The 18,511-nt window shown below is 39.3% G+C and overlaps 1 protein-coding gene across 4 annotated transcripts in view; it reads left to right on the top strand.

Moving 5' to 3' along the window:
- Window positions 1–16,815, top strand: part of larp1b (La ribonucleoprotein 1B) — a 106,042-nt gene extending 89,227 nt beyond the window's left edge. For all 4 annotated transcript variants that reach the window (XM_039751705.1, XM_039751703.1, XM_039751706.1 and 1 more), the window contains 6 exons: window positions 3,658–3,764; window positions 7,572–7,732; window positions 8,807–8,951; window positions 12,719–12,828; window positions 14,455–14,582; window positions 14,667–16,815. In XM_039751705.1, the coding sequence (XP_039607639.1) occupies window positions 3,658–3,764; window positions 7,572–7,732; window positions 8,807–8,951; window positions 12,719–12,828; window positions 14,455–14,582; window positions 14,667–14,912 (897 nt within the window). In that variant the 3' untranslated portion in view covers window positions 14,913–16,815. The remainder of the gene's footprint in view (window positions 1–3,657; window positions 3,765–7,571; window positions 7,733–8,806; window positions 8,952–12,718; window positions 12,829–14,454; window positions 14,583–14,666) is intronic.
- The last annotated feature ends 1,696 nt before the right edge of the window (window positions 16,816–18,511 follow it).

Raw genomic sequence — 18,511 nt, 5'->3', positions numbered from 1 at the left:
TCTGCATTGCTACTTTCCACTCCTTTTCTGATATATTAATTGAGAGGTCTTTTTCCCAGTGTCCTCTTGGATGTTATAGTAATAATGACAAAATCCTGACATGATGTGTGTAGTGTGTGAAGACTAAAGTCCAAATATCAAATAAACACAAAAGTTACAACAAGACAAGTGCACTTTTATTCAAGAATATAACCTAAGAAAATGTCAATGTGTAAAACCGAAACCCAAATATTAGTCAACACAAGATAGACATGTCTACTTGGTGCAGAGGTAAGAACTGCAGCCTCATAATTAAGAGGTTGTGGATTCGATCTCGGGTCCTACCTGCATTTACCATTTTGAGTAATGAGCTTCTATTATTATTATTGTTGTTGTTATGTAATAAAAACCTACATTTCATTTGATTGTTAACACCCGGTGTAAATTTTTGCTGCTTGTAAAAGTTAGTGTTTTTTTTTTTTTTCGGTTTTATTCTCTCAGTCACTCAGTATCATGTGGTACAACAACCTTGCCCCTCCCTCTCTGAGTTGATGGCATTTATTTCTATTCTTTTCACAAGAGCAGCGATGACCACAGTTGGTGCTGTGGTTGATGCCTGCTCAGAACTATTTGTTATACTGGCAATCAAAGATACAATGGCCCGTGACTGCTATCAGAGTACTATGCGGCATTTGCATTTTGACAACAAAGACACCCACGCAGAACGTCTTGAAAAACAACAGATTTGCTGCGATCTCGGACATCTAGTGACGTTTTGTTGAGAACTGTGTTTTGAGTTACAACCCAGGGAAACAGATTACTGTTAATGAGCAACTGTTTCCAACCAAAGTCTGCTGTCCTTTTTTGCAATACATCTCAACGAAGCTTGACAAATTTTGCACAAATTTAAGAATTGTGGCAGATTTTGAGACAAAGTTCACATGCAATGCCACTTCTTATTTAGGAAAAGATCGTAGCCGTCCCACGGGAGAAAGTCTTTCTGAGACTGTGGTCATAAAGCTTATGGAGCTGTTCTGGACAAAGGTAGAACCATAACAATAGACAACTTCTTCACATCGTTTTCACTGGCTAATAGACTGCTGCACCGTAACACATCTCTGATTGGCACCATAAATAAATTGGGACAGAAACTTCCACCTGCAGCTAAAGTCACTTTAGTATGGTAGCAATTCCACGCTAGTATTTAGATCTGGCAGGGCCATGCTGACGGTGTATGCGCCCAAAAAGAAGTCTGTCTGCATTCTCAGCACCATGCACCATAACTTGGACAAGATTGGAGAAAAAAAACATGTTCAAATGACATTGTGTTTTTAAAAACTGACGTTTTCATGTTTGAATGTGAGTGTGCAAGTGCGAGAGAGGCAGAAACAGATTTGATGTCATTCAGGTGGTTACTGGAATATAAAATAAACACTTCCACAAAGATATAACAAAACAAGTGTGCTTTTATTCAAGAATTAAACTGATTTAAAAAACAAAATTAAGTGACAACAAGACACCAAGTAGACATGATTCAGCAGCATTTGTGTGTCTGCTTATATCCCTTCAGCAATATATTTTACACGTCGCAAAAGTTTACACCGGGCGTTACAGACTCAAATCAAATGTGTGTTATTATTATATGAAAGTAGTAATAATAATAGCAGCTCACTAATCAAAATGGTAAATGCGGGGAGGACCCGGGATCAAACCCGTAATCTCTTGATTACGCGATGGCAGTTCTTACCTCCTGCACTAGCCCAGCTGATATGTTTAGTTTGTGTCGATTGACATTTGAGCTTGGGTTTTTAACTCATTGATAGCAACATATAAATTGAATGATTTCTTTTTCTTTGGTTATATTCTTGAATAAAAGCACACTTGTTTTGTTATACATTGTGAAAGTGTTTATTTGATATTTGGACTTCAGTCTTTGCACATTATACACTTCCCATTAGCATTTTGTCATTATTACTATAACATGTTGAACACATTACTAAAACAGAAATGTTTTTCATTTCTTGCCTCACACTTCCTGTCATCCTACACTTACATATATATTTTTGTAGATATGGAACACAGCGCACACATGAAACGTATGTATTCCAAATAACAATATATTATTTACTCTATACAACCCCAGGCACCTCACACCCAGATAAAGAGACCACAGCATCTGATTTGAATTCACCTGCCTCCGTGGGGGATGAGTAAGCAGGCTGCCTGCAGCCAGTGCTGATTGGCACATTTGTAAAACAAAGATGCTGATGAAGAGGTGCGAGGAAATTTAAGGTGGTCCGGCATTATGAATATTTTCATAGGCTTCATGGCTTCTAGTATTAAAATGGCAACTTATGGATTAAAAATATTTTTATATTACCGTATATGTGAATTAATTACAGTGATCCCTCGCTATATCGCACTTCGACTTTTGCGGCTTCACTGTATCACGGATTTTAAATGTAAGCATATCTAAATATATATCACAGATTTTTTGCTGGTTCGCGGATTTCTGCAGACAAAGGGTCTTTTAATTTATGGTACATGCTTCCTCAATTGCTTTGCCCAGTTGATTTCATACAAGGGACGCTATTGCAAGATGGTTGAGAAGATACCCAATCAGAGCATGTATATTACATATTAAATAAAACTCCTCAATAATATATGATATGCTTCCCGTGCAGTACTTCGCATACTTGAAAGCCCAAACAGCACGTATTGATTTTTGATTGTTTGATTGTCCGTCTCTCTCTGACATTCTCTGCTCCCTTGGGGTGGGGGTTGTGTTCGCACACTGGCTTAAAGGATACGGACGCTCCTCTAAAAAATGCTGAAAGACTACCTTCACATTGCTGCCTTCCTTGTAGCTGCTTTGTCCGGCGGTGCCTCGCATGTTTAAAAACCCAACATCCCTATTGATTTTTGATTGTTGGCTTTTCTCTCTGACATTCTCTGCTCCTGACTCGCACTCCTTTGAAGAGGAAGATATGTTAGCATTTTTTTCATTGTGAGACGGAACTGTCATCTCTGGCTTGTCATGGAGCACAGTTTAAACATTTGACTAAAGAGTGTTATTTCATGTCTAGAGGGCTATAATAATGTTAGAAGTAGGTCGTAAACAGGTTTTCTATGCTCTAACTGCGAAAATATTCAATTTATAAATAAAGAATCCTACTTCGTGGAAATTCATTTATCACGGCAGAGTCTGGAAAGGATTAACCACGATAAATGAGGGTTGACTGTACGTACCTTTTTATATTGTTCATTGTTTTCCCTGTCTTCTTATTTCCCTGTCATTCCATATTATACTTAATCATTAGGTTTCTGTGCATACTAAGTTTATAAAAATAAAGCTTTGCTCTGATCTTTCACATTGCTGGTTGATGTTACATTAAGTTTAATTGCTTTATGAATTGTAAATCTATGTACATTTGTTAGCTATTACCTCCTTTCACTTGTGGCAATCAACTTTTGTTACCGGTCCTACTACACTTGTCAAACAAATAGGCCTTTGCCTGATGTTATTCAATTATGTCCACCTCTTTTTTAAGTTGTTATGGATAAACACGCCTACCAAGCAAATGAATGTACTGTATCTTACAGGTAGAACTCCGCTGTCCTAAACTGTCTTTTTTTTTTTTTTCTGAATTCTGTTGTGTATATATTTTTTTTTTTCAGACACCAAGAAAGAGAAAAACAAGGCACAGTTCAAATCCACCTCTCGAGTGTCATGTTGGCTGGGTCATGGACTCTAAAGAGCACCGGCCTCGAACATCTTCTGTCAGGTAACTTTGACTACTCCTTCAATAACCATCTTATTAAAGAAGCTCCCTGTATTATTAACATCAATCACAAAAACAAACATTTGAGTATATTTAAATAAATATGTTTTTAAATAATATGACTAACTTAAAAATACTGAGCTCTCAGGCTTTTCATTGTGTTTTGTGGGCACATGTTAGTTCCCTAGATAACGATTTACTGTGTCTATAAGTATTAACAATTTGCTTACTCTGTTGTACTTACACTGCACATTTGGCCCTGAAAAAGGAAATTATGAAGCAAGTTGGCGCAGGAAGTGTGCATTGCATGTTAGTAACTGGACGTTGTTTTTGATTTACTTCCCTGTGGAAATTGAGTTTTACATCCATCCATCCATCCATCCATCCTCTTCCGCTTATCCGAGGTCGGGTCGCGGGGGTAGCAGCTTAAGCAGAGAGGCCCAGACTTCCCTCTCCCCGGCCACTTCTTCCAGCTCTTCCGGGAGAATCCCAAGGCATTCCCAGGCCAGCCGGGAGACATAGTCCCTCCAGCGTGTCCTGGGTCTTCCCCGGGGCCTCCTCCCGGTTGGACGTGCCCGAACACCTCACCAGGGAGGCGTCCAGGAGGCATCCTGATCAGATGCCCGAGCCACCTCATCTGACTCCTCTCGATGCGGAGGAGCAGCGGCTCTACTCTGAGCCCCTCCCGGATGACTAAGCTTCTCATTTTTTTGATGTTCTCATGTCATGAGTTTTACATGTTTTACACATATTTGGAAAGTACTCATATGCAGTTATGTCTGCCAAGCACAATGAGAAGCCTCTGGGCTCAGTATTTTAAATTGCATAACTCAAATGTATTCTTCATTTTGTGAGTTTAGGAATAACTAATTATCCCCCGCGGCTCCGCCTGCATAGTAGTGAAACAGGACAAACTTTAAAAATCAATGAACAAACAGGTATTGCTAGCTAAGCGGTGGCAAGGTACACTCCAAAACGTGGCCAAAGGTAGAGCGACTCAAACAGAAGCTGGCATGTGAGTCACACTCTTCCCTCCCTTTGGCCCGCAGCCTCTGTCTTGGATTAACGCAAATAAATCGCTCCTGCAAGTGAACTATGATACTTGGCACAATGACCGAAGTCGCAAAATCAGCCAAATTATAGAAACAAAGCCAATCTAAATCTGTTAAGTAGTTCTCTCGTGAAAAGCAGACAGACCTACGGATGTTGGATTTTACATATATGTAGATATGTCTTGTAATTTACTCATAATAATAAAAAAAAACATTTATTTTAATATACTTAACTGGTTTTCTGTGATTGACTACTGTATAGTAAATCTGCATCATTGTTCAGAAAATCTGTAACTACCAGAGCAAGCAGGCCATATTTTTAATGTTGCTCACTCTTTGTAACACTGCGTACCTCTTCAGTATGAGGTGGGTGTTCCTTGGCTATTTTAAAGGAAGAAGAAATGTGGCTACACTGATGGTAGGCAGACCGTTTTAAATTTAGGTAATTTCTCCATCACTGCAGTTTTAAGGAAACTGTAAGTCAGCTTTTGTGTGATAACATGACAGCACAAAAGTTCTAGGATAAGTAAAAGCATTAAAAGATTCTACTGGTGTTTCCTAGTTAACAAGGACTTTTGATGTGAAGTTGCCTAAATTCTCTGGCCAATTCAGCAGATCTTTAATAAAAGTGGTCTGCCTTTATAAGGTAAAGTGCTTTATATGCGTCCTGAACAGGAAGTGGCCGTTTCCCAGTAATATTCTGAGCGCCCTTCACTCCTGCAGTAGTGCTTTGTGGCTGAACAGTCGGCATACCTGGAAGTCATGTCATCAGCTAAAATGGACTCCGCAGGACGTGTTGAATGTAGACGGACACGTTGCAGTTTTCCTCACGTGTTGGTCAACCTTCCATAATGTGTTTTATTATCTCTTCCAAAAACAACTTATCTCTTGTAAAAATGTCTTTTCATATAGCATATAGAGCATGGGCAAATTACTTTATAAAATGATTCTGTTGCATTGACAGTGTTTGATTCTGCTTAGGTAAACCTGATTACATTTCAGAATGTCACAGAATAATTGTTATAATATAGACGTGAAGTCTTTAAGCCCTTTGCACGTGGGTTCTTATTAAAATAATCAAACGGCACTTTCATGCTCTTGAGTGAGTGTCTGTTTGTCATTTTTATGTGATTATGGTAGTTTTATTTTATAATGTAGTAACAGGAGAATTCCAAAAATGAAAAACATATTTGATGGTCTACTGTTACTGCCTTTTGCATGGATTAGCACAATTGAACCAACCCCTAAAAAAAAATAGAAAATACCTTTAATTGACCTTTTTCCAGGGTTATTTTTATATTTAACAGTGTGCTAACCTAAACCTTTATTAATATCATTATTTTTGTTTTCTTAACAAATTTCCTTGGGTAGCAAACCCCTGACTGCCATTCAGTACAAACACATACAGTATGGTGTTATTAACAACTGCGACGCTTTCTCTTTTGTGATTCAGCTCAATATAAGAAAATAGATACTGCAGGATAGAAGTCATTTTAACTAAACAGCTCACTGGAATTTCCACAGAATGGTCAGGAAAAGAAAAGGGAGCATTTTTTTTAAGATGTTAATTGTATCAAATGAATAAGATCTTTACAAAGTATTCCCTGTGACTTTTGTTTTGGCATTTCCTCCGTTGTGCAGTGGGTGCTTCAAAGAACGTATTGACATTTGAATTTGGTAAATACTGTTTTGTTTTTTTTTTTTCTTTGTTTTTAATTTCTTTACAATGTTTATCACATGCCTTGAGAGTTGCAGCATTATAAGGTTTTACTTTGGATTATTAAACTGAAGAAAATGGTGTTGGCACCGAAAACCTTTGTTTTGTGGAGGTGCTTCCATGTTTGTCATTAAAACTTTTAAGGATATGTGATTTTTGCTTATATATTTTATTTTTTTTACATCTTCTATAAGTCATGTCAAGTTGGGGAGCATGCTCTGGTACAGTGCATTGCCTCACCCACTACACGACAAAACAACTCAGGATCCCGGGTATCAATCCCTCAGGCAGACATGTGGTCCAGTCTCACTCTCCGGAAATTCCCGTCTCTCTGCCGTAGCCAGGTGTTATGTGGGTGACCCCTTGGCCTGGTCCAGCCACTCGGGTCCCCAACAATGAGGATCTTACGAGCCGGATCACCCTCGGGGAAATGCGCCACATGGCCGTAGTGTGTAACTGACGCTCCCTCACAATGCAGGTAATGTGCCTCATTCGGGACTCCATGAGCAACAGCTCAATCGACACAAAGTCAAACCAATGGTACCCAAGGATTTTACAGAGAGACACAGTACCAAAGGAGTCCAGTCTTTGTCTCAGGTCACTGGATAGCGTCCATGTCTCACAACCATACAGCAAGAAAGGAAGCACCAGGACTCTAAAGACTTGGACCTTCGGCCTTTTTTCCTACAAGCAGGATTAAAATATGAAGGGGTCTGCTTTTGATGAAAACACTAAACATTTTTAGCAGTAATTACTATTATGTTTTCAGGTAAAATATAAAAACAAAAGCTGTGCAGTTTTGCTGTCTAATCATGAGGAGGACATAAAAGTGTCAAACGGCTATCTAGGACTTTGGTGTAGACTTGAGAATCACCCTGTTAGGCACACGTTGAGGGAGGATTTTTATTGTATTCTGTGTCAGTTTTATTTATTTCCTTATTTTAAAAAATGACATGCACTGTAGCGAATGTGTCTCCGTTAAACTAAAGTTTTTTAAGTAGGCCTGGCATGTTTGTGTTTTTTTTTGTTTTTTTTTTACAGTAGCTCCAATGCCTCACCTTCAGAAGGTGCTCCTCTTGTTGGAAGTTATGGATGTACACCTCACTCCTTGCCAAAGTTCCAGCATCCTTCGCATGAACTACTTCAGGAGAATGGCTTCACTCAGCAAGTTTACCACAAGTACCGAAGAAGATGCCTAAATGGTAAAGACAGTAAAATGAGGATTGCAGTAGCCAAGTTAAGATATTTCAGTAACTTGAGATGCTGTGTCAGTGTCAGGCCTGCTTATTTTAGTTTACAGTTGAGCTAACAGCACATTTATTTGGGGAAGTGAGAGGAAAATTCTTGGCAGACATGGGGGGAGAATTTGCAAGCTCCACAGCATTAGCAACCAAGTGCAGGGCTCAAACTCAGGACACTGGATCTGTGAGGCTGCAAAAGGGTTAAAAAAAGTTCTAATTATTACATAAGTGTAAAATATAAGTGTAATACAAAGAAATATTAAGCCTGTAACGGGCTGGGAGAGAAGAGCAAGGCAGAGGGAGAGCTTGCTGATACTTAGATGTATGTAGAAGTCCCATTGGCCTTTAGTAGTAGAGACGTCCACACACCAGTTTGTCTCTTGTAACTGCCAGGGGTTTGAACGCAGGAATGATGGGAGGAGGCATTGCATTGTAAAGTCTGATAGCTGCAGGCCGAAAAAAGCCTCAGTAGCCGTGCCTGTGAAGCACAATGTTGTGGAATGAGCTGCTGGCTAAAGATGCTCAAAGGGGTCTGTGACGTGGCTTAATGAAAGCAATGGGTCTTAATATTCTTCCTCTCGCAGTCCTTTTTTTTGATGTTTACCCTGATAGCGTGAATCCATAAAAGAGCACTCCTGCATTTGTGCAATAGCAGAGGCTTGGCAATATTAAAAGAGTGTATGAAGCAACATTATTGTAGAGTAAAGAACGCACCTGAAATGAATGGCACGTTGCAACGGAGGCCAAAGGGCCTGGGAGCGGGCAGACAGACCTGCTGTATACAGTCTTGTTATGCACACGTCAAGCATTGTGCCACATTGAGAACTGCCCTGGCACCTCCGTCACCATGTCGAGTTTTTCGCTTTGACACTTGACATATTTCTACATTTGTACAGAAGTTAAAGAATAACTTTAGAGTTAAATATATTTTTTGTAGGGAAATTTAAAATCGCTATTTCACTGCTTTAGTTTTACTGTGTGTTTCACATGTTAAATATTTTAAATTTACAAATGTTTTTTTTTTTTTTGCTTTAGAGAGGAAACGGTTGGGAATCGGTCAGTCTCAAGAAATGAACACCTTGTTCAGGTTTTGGTCTTTCTTTCTTCGTGATCATTTTAACCGAAAAATGTATGAGGAGTTTAAACAGATTGCTTTGGAAGATGCAAAAGAAAATTATAGGTAAGAAATGCAATGGTTGTAACTGTCTGCCTGTGCAATCATCCTACCAGCAGTCTACTACATTTAAAAATGTGTTAATCAAAGCTTAGACGTCTAAAATTAAAACAACTTTGGGAAGGTGGCATGCAGATATTGATACTCATTCATCCTCCAGTTTGCTCAGGTCTTTGTTGAGAAGTGATCAGTGGGACCAATCATTTACTTTAGCTCTTTAATAAAAACGTTTTTTACAATAGAAGTTAGAAAATGAATAACTCTAAAAAGCTCTTGCATTGTCTGTTTAAATTGGGTAACATCAGTAGCCTTACAACACAACAGACACGTTTCTTCAGATTCAGGATGACTACTGATGATCACGTCAACAAACTAATGAGAAATCTGGTGATATGACAATTCTATGTCTGCCACTTGTTCACAGTGAGAACTCATTTTATACAGAAATGGCACTGAATTAAAATGGTCATAAAAACCAGGCTGCATATTAGAAAACATTGTTTACAAATTGTTTCTAGTCTGATTCTAGTGCTGGTCACATGGGGTGCGTGCAGCTTCCCCCAAACATTTACAGGTTACTTTACATGGACTCTCTAAACTGACCCATTTGTGGCAGTGTGGACCTTACAATAGATTGGGGGGCTTTCCAAGATGACTTCTGTCTTGTGCCCGATGTTGCTGTGACAGTCCATGCTTTTGTGCAATCCTAACTCGAATTATATGAGTTCAGAAAATACATGGATGTGAATTTGCAGAATAAGAGAGGCTCAGAAAGTATTTTGAATATGATAGCTGGTTACGGTGGCGGATTACTATCAGACTTTTTTGCTTGTTCATTTGGTGCCAATTACAACAGAGGTGTCCTCACAAATATAGTACAGTGTCAGTGGAGTAGAGAGGGCAACTGCAAAATTAAATGATTCTGTTGTTGGCACCATGGCCAGTCATTGAGGGAAGAAAATAGAAATAAAAAAAAAAAAAAACTCTGTAAGGCTCTTCAGGGCGATGGCCAACGTAATTTACTTAATGTTATGGAATTCTTGTTTATTAGCTGCAGTGGTAGTAGTAGTAGTATTGTCACTTGTACAGAGTCACCAGCACCAGATAACATTTATCCTCGAGTGCCTAAGGTAATCATTGAGTATATCTATCAACCCTTGGCACATATTCGTTTGAAAATCTCTGCACACTGGGGAAATTCCTAAAGGCTACAGGCTAGCAAATATGATCCTGTTGTATAACAATGGTGATTGGGCCAATTCAAAGAACTATAGGGCAGTATGTAACGCATATCAAAGGTAAATTACAGTAAGCAAATATTAAATCGAGCATCACGTGTCTAGAATGGGAGTTTTAGCAAACAGTCGGTAAGAGTTGTGACGAGGAAGGTCGTGTTTTGAAATGTGAATCCCACAGCAAGAACACAGGGTATGATTAGAAACTTGTTAGGAGCAAATTTTACACAATTGTTTTACATTACACAAAGAACCAGACATGGAATAAATTACCAAAGTAGTGTGGCAGGCCTTCAGATCTCGACTTGGGTGTTATTTTGGACAGACTGGTTGAGCTGAATGGCCTGTTCTCGTCAGAACATGCTAATGAGCACCTCTGTAAAATTTAACCAGGATGGAACACATCGCCACTTTCCAGGCCCATTCATTTGCTTTTAAGATCAAAAGGGATACATTTTTTAAAGTGTTAGGTTTTCTATGTATTAGACTGAATAGCCAACTTAATTGATAGTGTTTTTTTATATAGGACCAATAAATACATTAATATAATAACAAGCAAAACACACACAAGAATAACAAAAACAAGAAAGAAAAAAAAAAACTTTTGATGTGGCTACAAATTAAAAAGCAGTCACTGATATAAAATATTCCCATAAAATTTTGTCGGTCTATCTAAAGATGTGCTTTTTGTAAGAAAATATTTAGAGCCAATATTGTCTTATGTAGAAAGAAATAAAAATGAAAATAAATATCCCTGTAGAGCAAAATCTAAGGGAGCAGTTTCTATTCAGAGTTAGTTGGTTTCTAGCATTTCATAGTATTAATTGCGCAAAGTTTCCTTAAGATTACCATATATGCTCACGTATAAGTCGGGTCTTGAAACCCGAAAAAATCATTCATAAAAACAGACCCCATCTTATACGCCTGTTCAAAAATGCAACACTTTTTTTTTTTCATCTTCTTGCCTTCTCCATTCAGTTTCTTAGACACATCAAATTTTGTTGCAGCAGAACTGTCACCAATTTCTTTCTCTACTTCAACGACATTTAATTTAAAAGTACTGATCGCATGCTTCATCATAGATAAAGGTGTATGAGGGTGTGAGACACAAAAACACAAATCAGTGCAAACGTTGCTTGTGAATAGTTTGGGTATTACTGTGTGGTCACGTAGGCACAATAGAGAGAGAGCGAGAAGTTAGGAGCACACGCTGATACAGCGCATTGCCGCACCCACATAGAAAAAAAAGGCCGTGTGCTCTGTGGTTACTCTCTCAGGTGGGCGTTAGCATATCAATCTCTTGGGCCAATAGCGTGAGTTTTCCGTATTCGACTTATATGACCGACATTATAAAATACCAGAAATCACACAGTAAGTACCGACTTATCCGCGGGAGAACTTATCTACGAGTATATACGGTAAATAATTTGTGAGTTACCACAGCCACCCACAGAGCATTGAGTTGTGCATGAAAATGTATGAACCTGTCACACAATTTGCATATTTTTTAAACCACAAACTGCTTATTTCAACTGAATTTGTCTCTTCATAATTAGAATGAAGTGTAATCATTCACCAGTTTGAGTGTTTTGAAAGAATATATGTATGCAGCCAATTAACACTCCTTCAGGGGTCTCCATGCGTTAAAGCTACGCACATCGGCCATCGGAAGGATTTTGTCATTCACGTGATGTCCAAGTCAGTGCATGTGTGGGAGCTTGAGGAACGTTTTCTTCAAGTTATCAGCTTTTATATATTGGTACTTTATTTGGAAGTGTTTGCATTTTTGACCAACTCAATAAGCAAGTGTTGGAAAACGACAAATTCATATTCAGAACAATGCATTGCAAAATCACCTTTTTAAACAGTGAGATGAAATGTAAAAAAATCTAACAGTCCAGTATCAAGACCTCAATACATGAGAAAAAAAACAGCAAATTACACAAAATAATGAGATTATTAGTATATGTTTAAAGAAGCTTTTAGGCACTATACAAGTGATAAAAATCTTGGTAAGAGCTTTTTAAAAAGCACGTCCTAATTTAAACACTATAGTCAGAAAATGAATAGTAGTTTGTAGAACTGAAGAAATCGAGAGGGAAATCAGACACAAACCCCTATGAGATCAGGATGTTTTCAGAGGCCCTTCAAACGACAGCTTTAGCTGCAGATCTCACCCAGGAGCAGAGCATACGTGCCACTCATCTGGGGCTTTAGCTGTCTGCTGTGCAGGAACTTGTAGTGGAAAAGTCTCTCTTAATTCACTTTTTGTTCTTACTTCCTTTACTTTTTTTTTTTTTTAACAACCTTTTATTTCCTGCAGTAAAGTGTTGGCCAATTGCACTAAGAAAGCATAAAATGATAAGAGGAAGTGTTTGCAGGCAGCCTGATATGTGGATTAAATTTAGTTTGAAATCTTGCCGTGATGTTTAGTGGCTATCCATTGTGCTGATATTGCTGGGTGGTTCATGTCAGCAGCTGAAGCCCCCCACTGAAAGGCCGGGCTAACATCTATGTATGCTTCCTTTCCTCTTGCAGGTATGGTCTGGAATGTCTGTTCCGTTTTTACAGTTACGGCTTAGAAAAGAAGTTCCGACCAGACATCTTCAAGGATTTTCAGGAGGAAACCCTTCGGGATTATTCAATTGGTACGCTTTTAATACTACTATATAAAGCAAAAAAGAAACAAAATATTGTGAAGAAAGAAAGAATACCTTTCAGAACAGTCTGAATTTAGTGCTTCAGTCAAGAATCCATTATGATTTTGGGCCATAAACTACAGATGATGGGTTTTCATCTAACTTGAAACTTAAATCTGACTTATTTGCCAATTTGTTGCTACAGCGGAATGTTCACTCTGTTTGTTCTAAACGTTCTGTAGCCACATGATCTCATTTTCACGTTTCATTTGAGAAGCCCCAATCTGTTGACATACAGAGCCCGTTGCGCCTCCAGGAACTGACAGAAAGTCACATTTCTTAAGTAAGCTGACGCAGCCAGGCTTAGTTAAAGGCTGCCATGCTAACTTTAGGAAGGCAAGCCATTCTTGAGATGTGAGCTCTGGGGAAGATATGAACAGATATTTCCACAAGTAGATGCAGACACACAAGTCTTTTCTCAGTACTGATCAAGAAGTTGCACACAGAGGGGGACACAGGAGCCTCTTTGACCGCCTAACCAGCTGAAAGACTTGTTTTAGCCGTTGCAGAGTTGTGCTTTTCAAACTTGATAACACCACCCCAGTAGGTGACCACCCATTTACATGTTGGCATGTGAAAAGACAAGTTATATTGCTTTTATTCCTGCCTTTCTTCAGTTAGAGTAGAGCAGAATGAATCAATAGATAGATACGTACATCATAACGAAATGAATGTAGGAAACATTGAACTGCCTGATAGCAGCAGCACTTAATAGCACACCTTGGAGGAATGAACTTGTGGCTAAAAGTGCTCATCCAGTTTTTCCACAACGGCTCCCCAGTGTGTCCTGGGTTAGCCCTTTGATGGAGTACACTTTCCTGATAAGTTTGTTGAAACATTCTGTGCCATTAGAACTCCAGTTGCTTTAACCCTGTCATGTAAAAACAAGGTTTATTTGAAATGTCCTGTGATAAATGTTGATTTTCTTGTCCCAGAATCTGATGTTTCTTAGACTTGTAATGGTTGAGCTGGTAGGCAGTTTGATTACAGAGGGCCATGCTGCTAAGTAAGCATACGTGTGGTGTCAGCGTATCACTTGAAATCAATCAGCACAGTGCAGCAGTGAGACTGAGCTGACAGCCTAATGGATTCAGTATTTATTAAGCGATTAGCTCTGCTCGAGGCTTCTCTCCATAATGGTCATTGTCCTCCCTGAGATGGCAGCGGTGAGGAACAAACATGAGTCACTGGACCTACAAGCAGCAACTTCTGCTAGTAATCGTGGAGAGCCTCTCATTGAAGCACCACTGAGCAAATCATTCGTCTCTCCTCAGAGGTTACAGCTTGTGGTGTGTAATTCTAGAGATCCACTTTGGATACTCACTTCAGCCATTTAAAAAAGGACAGTGTCTGGAAAGGGGGAGCAACACCCTGAGCAGAGATCACAGTTAATTGACGCTTTTATCAACCCCTGAATGAGAGATGGCGGGTCCGTTTAAACAGTGTGAAAGACTTTGGAACTGTTTGGGAGAAGAAGTGCTTCTGAGAAGCCTTGTTATGTTTGTTTGGGTCGATGCTCCAGGGCAGGAAGAAAAAAAAACTACAATTACTAATTATAATTTTCTAAACATTTAGGGCAATTGTATGGACTGGAGAAATTCTGGGCTTTTCTGAAGTACTCCAAAACCAAAAACCACACAGTTGACCCCAAGCTGCAAGAGCAACTTATTAAATTCAAGCGCCTGGAAGACTTCAGAGTGGATGTGAGTATCTAAACAGTTCATATTTTGTAGTGTTATTTGTAAAGGAGGATGTTCTGCCACAATAGTATTTTATTTATTTTTAAGCCCCCAATCGGAGAAGAGACAAGCAGAAGACGACACAACTCTTATAGCGAAGATGGTGGTCGCAAGAGACCAATGTCTAACTCCTCAAGGCCTCAGAGCTCTGCTAAGAAGACTTCAGCAGCTTCCCAGAATCCATCCTCCAAGGCTGCCTCGAAAGACAACGCAGCAACAGGGAACTCCACAGTCAAGAAAAAACAGGACCCAGAGGCCGCCATAGCCAAAGGCCCCGAGACCAGTGGGAAATAAAGTGCTTGAGGCTCCATGGGGTCTGCTGCACTGACAATTCAGCTTTTTTGAGCTCAAGGAGCTTATGAATGTGCAGAACAGTAATTTATCCAAACGTATCCATACAGATGACAATATCTTGGTTAACACCACCTTGCAGGAAACATCTGAAGGATCTCCTCCACCACGCCTCATCCAAAAGCAATGCTCCACCTTCTGTCCCTTCACCTCACCACAGTCGGTTCAGCCTGCCTTCACGTTCTCAGGTTTTGATGTGGATGGTGGAGGTGGTAATTAAAAAAAATTATGGGTCAGGAAATTTTAAGTTTCAGCTTGAGCAAAACGTTTACAAAAAAAAAAACAAAAAAAAAAGCATTCCTGTGTTGTATGCAAACACAAAATTAGGTATGCCTTACATTTCAATCTTAATTTCAGAAATGATTACAAAAAAAAGAATAAGGTGCCGCATTTATAGCAGATGCTAGCGATGATGTTCATTCACACAGTCGTGACAATATCAGGATTTGGGGACAAAATGGACTTGACAGTGGCTACCAATGTCTACCTGCAAAATGCCTTTGGTGCTACTATGTGCTCCTTTTACTTTAGAGAGGTAAAACTAGCAGTGAGAACTTCTGAATGGTTATCTCAATTTGCTGACTGGTAGGCTGAACTCCCCCCAAACTGTGTGAATGTTTAATTATGTTGTTGCTTTTATCATTGTGAAGGCCACAAGCATGGACAATACATTTAAGGAAGTCCGTTGGCAAATCTGATTATGTTCAGTGGGCACTGGCACACTATTTACATCACACACATGATGTGACAAATGAAAAACACTAGGCCTTCAGTGCTGTCTCGAAGCGAGAGCTTCAGTTTCTTTGCTTTGCACCGAATACTCAGCGACTCCCAAAGTTTAGCAAGTGGGAAATTGGCAGAGAAGTTGAAATTGCATGGCAGTCTTTAGATAAAACTCTCGCATTTTGGCTAAATTAATGCTGTGTGAGAAACTCCCCAGAATATTAGTAATAACAAAGTGATCACTGCAATGACTCCCTCATGATTACCGTTGATCATTGAAGTCTGAATGTGCAGTAACAACCTTATGAAACAGCAAGCAGTGAACCATGGAAGTGGTCTAAAAAACACGTTGTCTGTCTGTGTCTCTGTTGTGTTGTAGCCAACAAGCCTCACGGGCCGTGACACGATTCCCAAACGGAGGAGTGTGAAGGTTAACGGTGCTGTCGAGGAGGAGGCCATGGGGCGGCACCACCAGTCTTACTATGCAGGGCCTTCTACCATCGAGTCCCATTTACACACGAGCTGGCTGCTTTGTGAATGATTTTTCAAACTTGCATCTCTCTACTTTTAGATACATGGGGAGCCTGCCGATTTATTATTTTAAAGAGGTTTTATTATTGTTTAAAAAAATTATTTTGTGGGGATATTACTAAAACAAAAAAAAAAAAGCTTCTATTTTTCTGCTAAAATCATTACTTTTTTTGGTTTGTTTGGTATTGTTTTTCTCTAAATTAATATTCACTGGAAATCGTGTGGATGTAATTTTTTTCAGGCATTTTGCTGCTTTAGACAGACAGGAGCGATGTTGATGGTACCTAATATTTGTATTTATATTAGTAAAGCTGAGATTTTTTTTTATTCAGCAATTTGAATAGATGCTTGGGAAGTGCCGCTTGCCCGTCTGCCAAGTGATTCGCAGCCCTTTATTCATCTGATGCTTCTCGCTGGCAAAGGCGCTTTTGTACAATATTTGGATTTGGAGATTGTATATACCAATAATCAGTATTTGCTTATTACTTTATCCTCTTATGAAAATTGTACACATTTAGGTTGTGAGTGGTTGTTTGTGGTAATTTTTTTCTCAATTTTATAAAAATGCTTACAAAAAAAATTTAAAAAGCCATTTTTTGCAGTTTTGTCTTCATTTCTAAACAACAATGCACACATAAAATGAAAGACAGCAAGGAAGAAAGATGCAAGGCTAAATGGAAGAGTGGTAGCCCTCCCCATTACAGTCTCACAAGGTGAACATGGGACATCAACAGTTCGATGGAGGGATTGGAAAAAGTCGGTGGTGCAAAACCAAAGTCATCAAGTGGAATTTCCGCTTCCGAATGGTGCAGTGAGGTTAAGCAGGGTCTAGCACTGGCGAAAGCTTTGGGCACCAGCAGCATTTCAATACTGTATGGCCTGCAGTGTGCACAAAACCAGCAGAAAGGTCTGCTGTGCAGGAGAAGCAACACCACAGGCTAAGTGGACATATTGGAGGCTGCTTTAATGAGATCTCATCTTGTGTACAGATGGAACCTAACAGCCTCTCAGAATGGGTACCTGTAGCCAGAGTAGGAGCGTTAGTTGTGACAGACTAGTGCCAAATATAAAGTTGGCCTTGCATGGAGACGTCACAGATGAATCACTAATCTATAAGATTTGATTTGTCCATACAACACACAAAACACTGGAGAACATAAATTCAAAAGGCCGAAGAAGAAAAAACTGAACAATCGCCACAATTTAAATATTTAAAACAAATGTGTGTATGCACACTAGTTATAGGTCAGTGAGAAGATGGACACACCAATGTACACTAGACATGGATGGCACACCACTGACACTGCAGCCATGGATGGTAATTGGAGAATTGGACTTCGATCCTGCACTTGGAAGTCTTGGCCTTGCTTATAGATCATTACAAGTGCCTGTTGGAAACGTCTGAAAAGGAAAACACCATGGGCTTGACGTTTAACACTGTGTGTAGAATTCACACTAAAAAGGTGTACGGACAAAAACAAATGTGCTTACAAAAAAAATTCAGGTGTAGAAAAGATAATGGCAAAATTGTGGACAAAATAAGAATTCAAGCGAATGTGAACTTTAGGTCCTACTCAGTGAAGTATAGGCAAGGAAAATGTATTATTTGGTGGCTTTAATCTGTTTATTTTGTCATTCAAGTAGATCATAAACTTCATCACTAGAGTTTCCCAAATCCCATCGTAACTAGGGTAGCATGTTAAATGCTTCATATTCTTAGTGTTCCTCAACCCTGTCACTAATCACTATGTGCTTCTTAAATGGGCTTCCTCTTACACTGACAGGAGGGCACAGGCAGCGATCGCCCCGCAGAATAGTCACATTCACCACTCAGAAGAACATCCTTTGAATTCTGTGTGTGTGTGTCCTTCACCACCACAAACCCAACATTTACACATAAAATTCCATTACAACAAACTCCCAGGGACCTAAAAAATATCTTGTAACGAACATTTTGTTGTAATGAGATTCTGTATTTGTTACTATAATGCTTGCTTTAACTTGCGCCCAGGTGGTTGCAATCATTTCAATAGCTTCTTTCACGTTAATTTTAATCACCTCCTGCCTACAAGTTATGCTGACAAGAATTTTTCTCGGCATTTCCTTGTGATAATACACTTTCAGGGTCTGAATGATGCCCAAATCCAATGGCTGAAGCACTGTCGTGCAATTGGGTGGGAGGAATTCAATGTGAACACTATCTAAATGTGGAAGCGTGTTGTGGGCAGTACAGTTATCAATCAGTAGCTGAATCATCCTTTTCTTCTTATTTTGAGGTTTCTGAACTC

The sequence above is a fragment of the Polypterus senegalus genome, chromosome 4 (genome assembly GCF_016835505.1).
Source record: "Polypterus senegalus isolate Bchr_013 chromosome 4, ASM1683550v1, whole genome shotgun sequence".
In the NCBI taxonomy this organism is placed as follows: domain Eukaryota; kingdom Metazoa; phylum Chordata; class Cladistia; order Polypteriformes; family Polypteridae; genus Polypterus; species Polypterus senegalus.
The sequence above is the reverse complement of the archived record's forward strand: the minus strand, read 5'-3'. Positions and strand labels throughout refer to the sequence as shown.